This window comes from Fringilla coelebs (assembly GCF_963513975.1).
Source record: "Fringilla coelebs genome assembly, chromosome: 19".
NCBI classification, from domain to species: Eukaryota; Metazoa; Chordata; class Aves; order Passeriformes; family Fringillidae; genus Fringilla; species Fringilla coelebs.
In genome coordinates this window covers 412,770-425,760 of record NC_140045.1, presented here as the reverse complement: position 1 = coordinate 425,760, position 12,991 = coordinate 412,770, and the positions used below count along the sequence as shown (strand labels likewise).

Sequence of the window (12,991 nt, the reverse complement as noted above, 5' to 3'; positions counted from 1 at the left end):
GTGGGCAGGAGTCCCCTGCCACTGTCAGCCCTTGCCCTGTGCCCAGCCTTGGACTGGGCTCTTGCTCCTCCCAGCCCGAGGTCGTGATGTGCTAGGGGTGTTTGTGAGCCTTGTGCTTTCACCAGCTGCCCCTGGCCACCAGGGCAGTGCCTGGGGTGTCTCACTGCAGAACACAGGGCAGTGTGTTCTGTTCTGTTCCAGGCTGGGACCGCTCTTGGTCCTGCAGCCTGCTGCGGGCACCAAGCTTGGCTGGGCAGAGGCGTTCAGGGCGCTGTGGAGGGCCTGGGACAGGGGGGATGGGGGTACCCTCGGGTACCGTGTTCTGCACCGGGCTGGGGGCTGCACACCCCGCTGGTGCCAGGTGAGTGGGATCAAAGCCAAGCTGGGGCTCAGGGCAAGCTGGGAGTGCCAAGCCTGTGCCAGCTGTGTTGGTACCATCAGGCTGGAGGGGGTTGTCCAGTCAGACACCCTTGTGCCACGGGGGGATCTGCCAGAGCATTCCCTGCTGCAGTCCTTGCCCATCCTGTGCCTCGGATGGGGCAGCCTTTGGCACTGCAGCCTGAGTCTGGCCAGGGTGGGCAGAGAGCCCTTGCTGAGGGTTGGGGCAGTGGGGTGTGCAGGGGGAAGGGCAGCCCTGCAGTTGGGCTGGTGCCCGTTGGGCCGGTGCCAGGGTCGGTTGGGGCAGACCGTCAGTTGAACTGCTGGCAGTGCCAGGTGGGCTGCAGACAGTGCCTGGAGGCTGTTGGAGGCTTGAGGAGTGTAACAGGGAAGCAGCAGAGCCAGGTAAGGTTGGGGTGAGCCAGGGCAGTGATAGGGCTGGGCAGGGATGGAGCAGGTCAGGGGGCAATAGGTCCAGGCAGGGATGGGGCAGGTCAGGGGGCAATAGGGCTGGGTGGTGATGGGGCAGGCAGGGATGGGGCAGGTCAGGGGGCAATAGGTCCAGGTGGTGATGGAGCAGGCAGGGATGAGGCAGGTCAGGGGGCAATAGGGCCAGGCAGGGATGGGGCAGGCAGGGAGGGGGTTGGCTTGGGGTCACTGGGCGCAGGCAGGGATGGGATGGCAGCTTCCCCTGGCAGAGGGAAGGCCGAGGGCAGTGTCAGGAGGTCTGGGTGTGGGGTCGGCACAGCCCCTGGCTGAGCGGGGTTTTTGCTCTGGACCACCCCAGGTGCTGGGGAGCCTATGCTGGCAGGATGTCAGAGCAAAAGGAGGATGAGAGGCTGATCCTCCTCGAGAGCCTGGCCACGGCCCTGCTGCGTGTCCGGCCGGACAAGTGGGCCAAGTTTGCGGTCAGCGAGGAGACTTTAGTCATGCTGGACAAGTTCTTCAAGCAGCCAGAAATGCTGGAGCTGGTGCTGGGGCTGAACCCTGCTGGGCAGCTCCTGCCCTCTACCTCCTTCCCACCTGCCCTAAAGGGCAAGGCAATCTACTGCGTGAAGAAGACAGGGGAGAACATCACCGGGGAGAACTGTCGGAGCGCTCTGCTGGTGGGAGACATCGGCCCCTCGCCCGTGGAGCAGCTCATCACCGTGCTGCTGGAGGTGGGTTGCCCGTGCAGGCACAGGCTTGGGGTGAGCTGGGTGAGTGCAGCTCCCTGGGCACAGTGCTGTGCTGGGACCCCCGCTGTGGGCTGCTCTAGCCAAATTTCCAGGTGGGCACCAAAATAAACTACAATTCACAGAAGAAAACTTGTGCCAGGTCCTCGCCCTTGCGGTGGCTCCCATTCTATGTTGAACAAGCCCCACAAGGACGAGAGCTGGGTGAAGGTCACCAACCTGGTTTGCTTCTGGCCCCTACTGGATCACTTCCTCCCTGCAATTTTAGAAACTCATAATAATGCCCACTTACCTTTACCCTGCAGCTGGGAAATGTCTGAGTGGATTTCCCTCAAACTTCCCATAAATATTCCTGCGGCCAGTCCAGAGCACCCAAAAGTTGCATCAGCTCCAGGAGCCCCCACTATTCCCCCTCATTGCTGGGGCCTTTGCTCGTGTGCCAGCCCCTGACTTTGCCAGATGCATTTGCTGTGCCACTTCCAGTCCTTCCCACGCAATGAGAGCTGGAAACCAGAGCAAAGGGCTGTCTGGTCACACTGATAAATACCAGCAAGACCCATCTGTGGCCAACAGAGCTGGGACTGCTTCAATGGGCAGCGAGAGGGAAATGCCCAGTGCCCTGTGCACAGGGGGTCATGGCCAAGCGCCTGACCTAGCCCTGTCTCGCAGGTTGTGTCCCCTATGCTCCTGAGCCAGGATGAGGGGGTGGGCTGGCCCAGGATTGTGGTGGAGGACGTCGTGCGCCAGACTCAGCAGCTGCAGAACAAGATGTTCATGATGACTGGGAAGATCCAGGGAAAGCCACTGCTCCCCCTGCCCGAGCACCTGGTCAGCTGGGAGGACTCCGGCGCCGCCCTGGACTGGTGGGTGGCACCACTTGGTGCCAGAACAGTCTGGCAGGGGCCCAGGACAGCATAAATCACTCGGGGAGGGATGGGAGCTGGGTCACTGGCTGGGTCCCTGCACAGCCCTGGGCACAGCCATCCCCTGCAGCAGACGGTGTTTGAGGGGTTCATGCCAGGCATCTGCCCCGGCAGAGATGGCCACAAGCAGGAGTGATGGGCTTCCCTAGGGCTGTTTGGGGTTCCCCTGGGGTAGTTCAGGCCTCCCAAGGGGCATAACCCATCTTCCTTTCAGCCTGGTGGGGCCCGTGGATGGCACAGTGCTGCACTCCATCGAGACCGTGGTCATCGAGTGGTTCCAGCAGGTTGAAGAGATCTTTGGCCAGGACCCAGCGCAGCAACTGCAGGAGGGGCTGCACCCCCTGCCCAAGGTTGAGTTTGATTTCTGGCAGACCAGGGTGACCAGCTTGGAGTGCATCAGCGAGCAGGTACTGCCTCACCCCTGGTGGCCACACGTGCTGGTGCTGACCGCCCGTGCTGATCCTGCTGCCCCTTCCCTCAGCTGCTCACACCCCAGGTGACGGTGCTGTCCAAGGCCCTGGAGAAGGCTGACAGCTGCTACTGGCCATCGCTGCAGAACATGTTCCGGGCAGTCAACGGGGGTGAGGTCCCACGACAGGGTGGTGGCTGCCTCCAGCAAGGTGTCCTCATCCCATCCCAACACGGGCTTTCTACATGTCCTAGGTCTGGAGGAAGCCAATGATGTCAACCTCCACCTGCAGCCGCTGCAGGGGCTGCTGGAGGACATGGAGCAAATGGAATACCCCGAGGTAACTGACGTGTGGCAAAATAACCAGGGACAGCCTGGTGGCCTCATCTGGGCAGCAGCAGAGCCCCAGAGGCCCTGGGGGGCACATCTCCCCACTGACGAGGCTCTGCTCCCGCAGCTGCGGCCCTTCGTGCCCAAGGTGCTCTGCACCATCTGCCTGCTCCGGGCTCACTGCGTGCACTACCACTCGCCTGCCAACATAGCCCGCATCCTGCAGGAGACCTGCAACTTCTTCATCCACCTGGTACAGCCCCTGGCCAGCACTGACCCACCCTGTCTCCTCCAGTTGCCTCTCTGGGGCAGATGTGGAGAGTCCAGTCACGGTGATGTGGAGACACCCAGACAAGGGAACAGCAGAGCCCCCCATAGGGCTGGGGGGAGTCTGGGGCAGGCACGGGCTGCAGGCAACCACCAGCAAGTCTGTGGGGGTGAAAGGGGCAGGAGGAGCCTCCACATCCTCCTGACAGTGGCCCCTGCCTGTGTCTGTCCCAGACCAATAAATTCCTGAACCCAGAGGACATCCTGAAGGGGCTGCAAGGAGAGCCCCAGGAGGGACTGGTGGCACTCAAACATGCCATCTCCATCACAGAGAAGTTCTTCCAGTCCTACAGCACTTACTGCTGTGAGCTACCGAACACATTCTTCCCGGTGGGTGCAGGGATGGTGCAGGAACCTCTGACCCCCTGCACACCAGCACCAGGCTGACAGCCCCTCTCCCCTCCCAGGAGCAGGAAGAGCTCTGGGAGTTTCCCCCCCCACAGATCTTTGGGAGGATGGATGCCTTCTTGCACAGGCTCAAGGACATCAAGGTGAGAGCACAGCCCTTCAGGGCACAGTCAGGCCTTCCCTGCCCTGGGGACCCTGGGGAGGCAGTGCCACAGGGGGGTTCAGCTGCAGTCTGGGGTGGGCTGGGGCTGCTGGCACAGTGGGACATCACTGGGAGTCCAGTGCCACCATTCCCAGGGCAGGTTCCTCCCCAGCCCCGAGCCCCCACGGCAGGATGGGCACGCCCTAGCCAGGCCACCCCTGTGTGGCTGCTCCTCAGGACTGCTGAGCTGGCAGGAGCAGCCCTGTGCCGGTGCTGCAGCTCCTGCACCTGCAGCCTGGGACAGGGGAAGCCAGGTAAAAGGGGGTTTATGCTTGCCAGGAGCTGTTCCAGGTAGCCATCGACTTCCAGAGGCTGGAGAAGACGGTGCTGGGAGGGGTGCGAGGAAACTTCCTTGGGACCTGGGTGTTGAGGATCTCTGAGGAGATCTGTGACGTCACCAAGGCTTTTGCTGAGTGCAAATATGATCCCTTGGATCCCCATGAAGAGGTGAGCAGGTGCCGGAGTGGAAATGTAAGGGGTGCTGGAATGGAGGTGTTAACATTGCTAAGTGAAAAGAAAAACATCTCTTGTGAGAACGTGCTGCAGAGGGACACATGGGACTGCCCCACAGCAGCACAGGGTTGGTTCTGGAGCACATCATGGGGCTCTGGACCCTCTGGGTTCAGCAAATCCTTCCTGAAGGATTGGAGAAGGAGGCACAGGGGCTGTGCCACTTTAACCATTTTGCTCTCGATGGCAGGAATGGAACAGAGACTTTGCAGAGTTCCAGAAGAAAGTTGAGGATGCAAACAAGCAGCTGGCTGCCATCTTCATCCAGGGCTTTGATGACTGTAACCGCCTGACAGCTGCTGTGAAGGTACCTGTGCCCCAGCCCAGCACGGGCACGCAGCTCCCACGGGACCTGGGGGTCTCTCCCGTCCTGGGACTGCTCCAGGGTGCAGGAACCTGTGCCTGCCTCTCTCTCCTGCAGCTGGTGCACATGTTTGCCACCGTGCTGGAGCGGCCCCTGATCAAGGCTGAGGCTGCCCCCTCCTACCTGGCCCTGCTGGGAATGTTCGAGGCGGAGCTGGAGAGCGTGAAGATGCTGTATGACACGCGGTTCGTGTCCCCACCGCCCCCCAGGGGCGGCCCAGCCATCCACAAGAACATGCCGCCGGTGGCCAGGCAGCTGAAGTGGGCTCTGGAGCTGCAGCAGCGCCTGGAGGGGCCACGCGAGGACTTGCTGGCCATGAAGCACCCGTAGGTGCAGGTCCCCCGTCCCACGGGGACACGGGGCAGCGGTGGGGCCGGGCCCGGCCTGGAGGGGTCCCCTCCCACGCCCTGCTGCTTTCAGCAGCTTTATTGTGGCTCTGACAGAGCCATGATGGGTGCTGAGGCTGAGGTGGTGTCCGGGAAGTACGAGGAGATGGTGGGGCTGCTGCAGCAGTACAGCAAGAGGATCTACGAGGAATGGGTGCGCGGGCCCGGCAAGGACTGCCACTTCAGCCTGGAGCAGCCCCTGCTGCGGAGGGACCCCGAGTCCGGCTTCCTCAGCGTGAACTTGAGCAAAGAGGTGGGTGCTGGCACGGGCAGCCCCCGCAGCGCCTCCCGGGCTGCCCCGCCGCGCCGGGCGCCGCTAACGAGCCCTCCCGGCCGCGGTGTCTCGCAGCTCTCGGCCGTCCTGCGGGAGGTGAAGTACCTGCACATCCAGCAGCAGCAGGACATCCCCAGCAATGCTGAGAACCTCTTTGCCCAGAATGAGACTTTCCAAACGATAGGGGACATCCTGGCGCTCATGGTGGGCTGGTACAATGAGGCAGGTTCTGAAGGGGAGACGACCCAGCTGAAAGGGACTGGGGAGGTTTGGGTACCACAGGTACATCGCTGGCACCTCGGGTCCCTGCCCATCCTGAGGCCAAGCCCGGCCGTGGCTGCTGCCATCCACCACTGTCTTGGTGGGGTGGGGACCCAGCTCCTCAGTGCTCACCGGTGGGTGTGCTGGCCCAGGTGAAGCACTCACCTGTGGGTGTGCTGGCCCAGGTGAAGCACTCACCTGTGGGTGTGTTGGCTCAGGTAAAGCAGCAACTGATGCCAGTGGAGCAGCCGCTGCTGGCAAAGGAGCGGGAGGCCCTGGACGTCCGTCTGGCCAGTGCTGAGAAGTCTCTGTTCTGGAGCCATGAAGGTACAAACCCCCACCTTGGCCATCCAAAGCTGGTGATCCTCATTGTGCGTTCTGGGGGTCCCTGGTCCCCAGCACCAGCCAACCTCCCACTGCCCTGGGGGTGTCTCCACAATGTGCTCGTGTGCCCACTTCCCTCCCAGGTGTCATGGAATACATCCAGGAGATGAGGGAGACCCTGCACGACCTGCAGAGACGAGTCCAGACAGCGAAGCTGAACCTGCAGAGCATCACCCAGCTGATGGAGGTAGTGTTTGCTGGCCCTTCACAAGCATCTTTCTGGGACACATCCAGCCGGGACTGTCCTTTTCCTGGCTCAGCAGAGCAGCCCCGTTCTCTCCTCCCTGCAGGCCTGTTCAGCCACTCCCTTGTTTGGAAGAAAGGACAACAAGGACACCGCGCTCCTGGACCTGGAAGGCAGAGAGAACGCCATAGCTCAGCGCCGCGCTCTCATCGAGAGCACGGGCGAGAAGATCCAGGGGATGGTGCAGGTGGGACTCGGCCCTGGAGCCCTGCATGGCTCACAGGGGCGTGAGGAAGGACTTGAGGCAGCGTCAGGAGCCTTTGCTGGGTGTTCACTCCTGGCTGGTTTTCTCGTGGCAGGAGAACGCACAGATGTTTAAGGCCGACGTGTCCTCACGGATATGGCACAGCTACATGGCACACATCGACAAAATTATTTTGGATGGGCTCTGCAGGCTCGTTCACAGATCGCTGCAGCTGCTGCTCACCAACATGGACCCCGAGGTAAGTGCTGGTGCAGTGGCAGCGGGTGTCCCAGTGCTGGGCTCGGGGGGTCCCACCGCTCGCTGCCAGTTTGGTCAGTGGCCAAACGTGCTGTCCCCGCGCTCCCCGCAGCTCGCAGGGCTGTGGGGCTGTGGGACACGAAGCCCGCAGCAGGCCCTGACCCGTTCCAGGCCCAGGTGTCCCCGCTGTTCGAGGTGCGCATGGAGCTCTCCGAGGGCCGGGTGCAGTACCAGCCCTCCCTGGAGGTGGGGGCCGGCGACAGCTTCTTGGTGCTGGTGGAGGGGCTGCTCGGGGACACGGAGGGGGTGGCAGCCTCCATGCCACGGCTGCTGGAGGGGGCGGTCAGTTACAAGGTGAGTCCATCACAGGCAGCAGCTCCCAGCTCAGCAGGAAGGGGGCGAGGGTGGCCGTGTCCCCAGCGCGTCCCTGAGCCCTGCCTGTCCCTTCAGGCGGCGCTGGAGGAGCAGCAAGATCTCCTGAGGATGCAGGAGCAGCTGATGTCGCTGGTGGTCAGCACCATGGCAGAAGGTGAAGAATTCAGTGCCAGCTTTGAGGAGCACTCCCACCTGTGGAAGGAGGCCCCCGAGGAGTTCCTGCAGCGCTTCCTCGCCTGGAACCCTGACGACGGGGAGGCAGAGCCCCCGCCAGACAAGCCCTTGGCGCCTGGGATCCCACCCCTGTCACTCTTTCAACAGGAGGTGTGGGATGGGTGCCTTGAGATGTGCTGGGTGCTTGGGTGCCCTAGATGACACCGGGTGCCCAGAGAGGTGCCAGCCACAGACTGTGAGCCGATCTTGTCCCCAGATCGACATGCTCGAGACACTGCATGAAGAGGTGCTGGAGTTTGAGGAAACCAGGGTGTTTGGGGGGTGGCTGCAGAGCGACTGCCGGCCCTTCAAGAAGGCGCTGCTGAGCGCCATCAAGGGCCACAGCGTGGTGCTCCGGCAGTACCTCGCCAAACACGTCACCAGCAGGTAAGGCCTGGCCAGCCCTGGCGCAGGGACGGGGTGCTCCCACTGACTGAAGCCCAGCTCAGCTGTGGCACGGGCACCACTGTGTGCCAGGGCAGGGCTGACCCAGGGAGACAGCCCTGGAAGTGTAGGTTCCAGGGGAAGGTTCCAGGCACCTTCAGTGGTGAGTTTCTGGGGGTCATGGCCTGCAGAATGAGCCCCAAGCCCCAGGGACACCTGGTAAGCATCCCTGTCCTCTCAGTCTCGAGGAGTTGCAGGATTTCATCAAAGAGTCCACTGCCGGCTTGAGTAAGCCTCTGGAGGAGGGAGACTATGACGGACTGGTGGAGGTGATGGCGCACCTGGCGAGGGTCAGGGAGAGGCAGGAGGCGACTGACATGATGTTTGAGCCCCTGAGGGAGACGGTGGCGCTGCTCAAGTCTTACGGCGACAAGATGCCAGAGGAGATCCACCTGCTGCTCCAGGTGGGCTGCTTAGGGTGTGGGGGGGCCGGGCAGGGGCTTGTTGGGGCCAGGCTGCTGACCCCACGTGGTGTCCCCTGCAGAAGCTGCCCGAGAGCTGGGACAACAACAAGAAGCTGTGCCTGCGGGTGGCGGAGAACGCGGCGCCCCTGCAGGCGGCCGAGGCCGCCATCCTCCGCAACAAGTGCCAGGACTTCGAGGTGCCCGCTGGGACGGGGAGGCAGCTCCTGGGCAGCTTTGGGAAGGAAGACTCTGCTGCTCCTCCCGGCTGCCGGATCCTGGCTGCCCTCATGAGCCCCGTGCTCCCCACAGGTCCGGCAGCTCGCCTTCCAGGAGAGTTTCCAGGGAAATGCTCCTTTCTCATACACAGAACCAGACCCCTACAAATCACTCAACAGGGTAAGGAAGGGGAGGACACCAGGGCCACTGCTGTCCCCAGTGGCACTGCCTGGCCACCCCTGACACTGGGTGCTGGGGAGGGGCAGCTGCTCCAGGTCTGGCTCCAGCTCCCAGGCTGACAGGGAGGGTCTGGACCTGCAGCAGGAATGGAGCCCCTGCTGGAATAGAGATATGTCCCTGGCATGCAGTCCCTGGCTGACACCTTTCCCTTTCCTCCATCCAGCAAAATAAGGGCATCGCGATCTTGGAGAAGGAATTGGAAGCTCTGGCTGCCTCAGCTGCGCTGTTTGAGGTGTCAGTCCCAGACTACAAACAGCTCAAAATGTGTCGCAGGGAGCTGCGTCTGCTGAAGGACCTCTGGGACATGGTCAACCTGGTATGTGCTGTGCTCTGGGAGCAGGGCACAGTGCCCAACGCTGCGTCCAGGCAAGGGCTGACAGCAGGCTGCTCGTGGCTGGCTTGGGCACCCTGTGCAGGTACCTGGCACAGGCACCCGGTGCCAGCTGGCCATTGCCAGCCAAAGGTGCGGAGCTGTTGCAGCTTCTCAGAGAGCTCATTGCCATCAGAGGGAGGATGAGACATGGGGCAGGCTGTTACACTTAGAGCAGGTCTGCACGGCCTGTGCATGAGCAGGGCCCCAGTGGGCACACAGGGCGTGCAGCGCTGGGTATGCTGCTCCTCTTCCTGCTATGCTTCTGCTAATCCCATGTTGTGGAAATGTATCCTGGGTCCAGGTGAACCTGAGCATCGCCAGCTGGAAGACAACCAAGTGGTCAGAGCTTAACGTTGAGGATATGGATATTGAGTGCAAGAAATTTGCTAAAGACATCCGTAGTTTGGATAAGGAGGTGAAGAGCTGGAACGCGTTCACGGGGCTGGACAGCAGCATGAAGAACATGATAACATCCCTGCGCGCCGTGAGCGAGCTGCAGAACCCAGCCATCAGGGACCGGCACTGGCAGGAGCTTGTGCAGACAACCAAGGTGCTCCCGAGTCCTCCTGCCCATCCCTGGCCCAGGAGCCTCCAGCCCCCGGCCCAGGAGGCTCCCAAGATCCACACCCAGCAAGGGAAGGGTGCCCTTAGGTTTAAATCGGGCCACATGCAAATATTTGTGTGGGGTGTCTAAATGTGGGTGTTAATGAGCTCGTCTGGGTGAGCTGCCTCTCTGCGGAGGGGAGCCCACGGCCCAACCACGCCGGTTCTGCTCCAGGTGGAATTCACCATGTCCGAGAATACCATCCTGGCGGATCTGCTGCAGCTCAACCTACACAAGTTTGAGGAGGAGGTTCGCGGCATTGTGGACAAAGCGACAAAGGAGGCTGGCATGGACAAGGTAAATGGGGCTCAGCTCCTCCCCTGCTTTGCTAGACCCCTGTGCCAGCGTGACTCCGTGGCTGCCAGGGCCCTGTGTTCTGGTTCCTGGGGCTGGAGCCCACAGGGAGCACACAGAGCTCGTGGAGCCCGTGCCTGGAGCCTGTGCTCCTCCGTCCCCCTGCTTCCCCACAGGGCTGGGCCCACCCCACGGCACCCAGCTCATCTCCTGCCCCAACCGCAGGTGCTGAATGCCCTGGACACTACTTGGGCAGCAATGCAGTTTGAGTATGAGCCCCATGGCAGGACCCAGCTCCCAATGCTCAAGATGGATGAGGTGCTCATTGAGACGCTGGAGGACAACCAAATGCAGCTGCAGAACGTGTTGGCATCCAAGTACCGAGCCTTCTTCCTGGAGAGGGCACAGGACTGGCAGCAGAAGCTGTCAACCACTGACACTGTTATCAACACCTGGTTTGAAGTACAGAGGAAGTGGAGTCACCTGGAAACAATCTTTATAGCATCTGAAGACACACGAAGTCAACTGCCAGAGGAGTCGAAGAAATTTGACACCATTGACGAGGATTTCCGAGTGCGAAGCCCATTCCCCCTCTCCTTTTCCCTGCAGCTCTCTGCCACTTCGGGGTGGCTGAAGTGTTTTTCCTCTTCAGGATCTAATGGCTGATGCAGTAAAAACTCCCAACGTGATTGAATGCACCAACAAGCCCGGGCTGCACACCAAGCTGGAAGCACTGCAGGACAGGTAAGGATCCAGGGATCCTGGTGAAGCATTTGGGAGGCCAAAGGAAGGGGTTGGTTCCTCCAGAGCATCAGCAGGACAAGGACTGAGGAAGGGGTAAAGCCGATGTATGGAGGTTAATGCAGGTTTTTCTGTTTGCTGCCAGGCTGGCGGTCTGTGAGAAGGCCCTGGCTGAATACCTGGAGACCAAAAGACTGGCTTTTCCCCGCTTCTATTTTGTCTCCTCTGCGGACCTACTGGATATTTTATCCAAGGGGACCGAGCCCCTTGAGGTATAGGCTGCGTGTGAGCATGGGGCTGGTCCTGTGCCATTTCCCTGCACTTGTTTGAGCAGTTTTAGAACATTTTTCACTCCTGTGGGCAGACCACCATCCCTGCTCTGCCTTCCTGGGGGTGCAGTGCCCAGGGAGTGCTCAGGGCTAGATCCAAGTGCTGATCACCCCTCTGCCCGTGACGGGGGTCCTGACAGTGGCTGTGCCTCTGCTCTCAGGTGTCCCGGCACTTGACGAAGCTGTTTGACAGTTTGGCCAAGCTGAAGTTCCTGGAAGATGCAGACAAAAAGCCTCTGAAGGCGGCCCATGGGATGTTCAGCCGGGACGGGGAGTACATGGAATTTGATGCAGACTGTGACCTGTCTGGCCAGGTCAGCTTGAGCTTCGTGAGGCCGGGGCAGGGGCCAGGCTGAGGATGGGGATGAGCCTTTTGCTGGTTGTGCTCCATCAGCCTGGCAGGAGTATAAAAATGCAATTACAAAGATTTTTGGCCAAAAGCCCTAGAATTGGCACCTGCATTGTAGGTACAGAGGAGCACAGTGGTGTGAAGCTGCTCAGCCTCACCGTCCCTCGAGGGCTGCAGGGTGCTTAGCCCCGGGCTGTTTGCCTTCAGACCACCCCCCGTCAGTCACATCCCGTGGGCTGTGCCCTGCAGGACTGGCCCGGGCTCTCTCTGCGGGGCATTGCCGTGTGCAGGGAGAGGTTTGTGCAGCCCGGCTGGGCTGAGCTCGGCTGGTGTGCCCCTCAGGTGGAGGTGTGGCTGAACCGGCTGCTGGAGCGCATGCGCTCGACTCTGCGCAACCTCATGCCCCAGGCCCTGGGCACCTACGAGGACAAGCCCCGCGAGGAGTGGGTGTTTGACTACCCAGCCCAGGTGGGTGCTGCTGCACGGGGCCAGGCTGAGCCGGCTCTGAGAGGAACGGGAGGAGGGGCAGAGAGCCCCGGGAGGCACAGGTGCCCACCCTGAGCCACAGCAGGTTCCTCTTCATGGCCGTGTTGTCCCCATGGTCTGCCGCAGATCGCTCTCACGTGCACCCAGATCGCCTGGACCACAGAGGTTGGAGTTGCCTTTGCGAGTCTGGAGAAAGGTTACGAGAATGCCCTGAAGGATTATAACAAAAAGCAGGTGGGCATCTTCTGCACCCACCTGGAGCCAGCCCGAGCCCCTCTGCCAGGCCAGGGCTCATCGAAAGGTGGGCAAACGAGGGCATCATCTCTGTGCCCAATATTTCTGTCCTTCCCCAGATTGCTCGGCTGAATGCCCTGATTTCCCTGCTCCTTGGGAACCTGAGTGCTGGAGACAGAATGAAGATCATGACAATCTGTACTATTGATGTCCATGCAAGGGACGTTATAAGCAAAATGGTCCAAACAAAGGTATTTGTAACCAGAGGGAATTTTTGGTGCAGCGTCCCTCAGAACTCTGGAGCACAGGTTTCCTGTCATCCCGTTGCGTTCAGGCTGGGCATCTCCGTTGGCGGGTGTGGACTGGTCTGGGCCGTGAGGAGGGGTGGTCCCCACCCAGCCCAGCACAGCCCTGGGACCCCTTTGCCCCCTGTCCTAGCGCTGGGAGGGGGCGAGCAGCCCCGAGGCAGGGTGTGTGGCTGTCCCCGCGGGCCAGGGTGGGCAGTGGCAGTGCCCGCCCGCCTCCACCGCCGGCTGCTCCGCAGGTGGAGACCTCGCAGGCGTTTGCCTGGCAGTCCCAGCTGCGGCACCGCTGGGATGACGGCGAGCAGCACTGCTTCGCCAACATCTGCGACGCTCAGCTGCAGTACGCCTACGAGTACCTGGGCAACACGCCCCGGCTGGTCATCACCCCCCTGACCGACAGGTGAGGCTCGGCTCCCCCGGCCCCGCC

At 61.5% G+C, this 12,991-nt stretch overlaps 1 protein-coding gene across 1 annotated transcript in view; it reads left to right on the top strand.

Annotated features, from left to right (window-relative positions):
* Positions 1-296: 296 nt before the first annotated feature.
* The window catches only part of DNAH17 (dynein axonemal heavy chain 17), a gene marked incomplete at both ends in the record, with an annotated part of 32,666 nt that continues 19,971 nt past the window's right edge, over positions 297-12,991 (top strand). The window contains 33 exons of the mRNA XM_084218533.1: positions 297-361; positions 1,166-1,538; positions 2,223-2,416; positions 2,691-2,883; positions 2,958-3,057; positions 3,140-3,225; positions 3,343-3,468; positions 3,717-3,872; positions 3,950-4,033; positions 4,372-4,539; positions 4,793-5,292; positions 5,410-5,992; positions 6,106-6,214; positions 6,355-6,458; positions 6,562-6,702; positions 6,815-6,958; positions 7,129-7,311; positions 7,408-7,656; positions 7,763-7,932; positions 8,171-8,393; positions 8,474-8,590; positions 8,703-8,789; positions 9,013-9,165; positions 9,524-9,772; positions 10,001-10,123; positions 10,346-10,693; positions 10,773-10,864; positions 11,007-11,133; positions 11,352-11,504; positions 11,882-12,007; positions 12,152-12,259; positions 12,379-12,510; positions 12,804-12,964. Coding sequence (XP_084074659.1) covers positions 297-361; positions 1,166-1,538; positions 2,223-2,416; positions 2,691-2,883; positions 2,958-3,057; positions 3,140-3,225; positions 3,343-3,468; positions 3,717-3,872; positions 3,950-4,033; positions 4,372-4,539; positions 4,793-5,292; positions 5,410-5,992; positions 6,106-6,214; positions 6,355-6,458; positions 6,562-6,702; positions 6,815-6,958; positions 7,129-7,311; positions 7,408-7,656; positions 7,763-7,932; positions 8,171-8,393; positions 8,474-8,590; positions 8,703-8,789; positions 9,013-9,165; positions 9,524-9,772; positions 10,001-10,123; positions 10,346-10,693; positions 10,773-10,864; positions 11,007-11,133; positions 11,352-11,504; positions 11,882-12,007; positions 12,152-12,259; positions 12,379-12,510; positions 12,804-12,964 — 5,927 coding nt within the window. The remainder of the gene's footprint in view (positions 362-1,165; positions 1,539-2,222; positions 2,417-2,690; positions 2,884-2,957; positions 3,058-3,139; positions 3,226-3,342; positions 3,469-3,716; positions 3,873-3,949; positions 4,034-4,371; positions 4,540-4,792; positions 5,293-5,409; positions 5,993-6,105; positions 6,215-6,354; positions 6,459-6,561; positions 6,703-6,814; positions 6,959-7,128; positions 7,312-7,407; positions 7,657-7,762; positions 7,933-8,170; positions 8,394-8,473; positions 8,591-8,702; positions 8,790-9,012; positions 9,166-9,523; positions 9,773-10,000; positions 10,124-10,345; positions 10,694-10,772; positions 10,865-11,006; positions 11,134-11,351; positions 11,505-11,881; positions 12,008-12,151; positions 12,260-12,378; positions 12,511-12,803; positions 12,965-12,991) is intronic.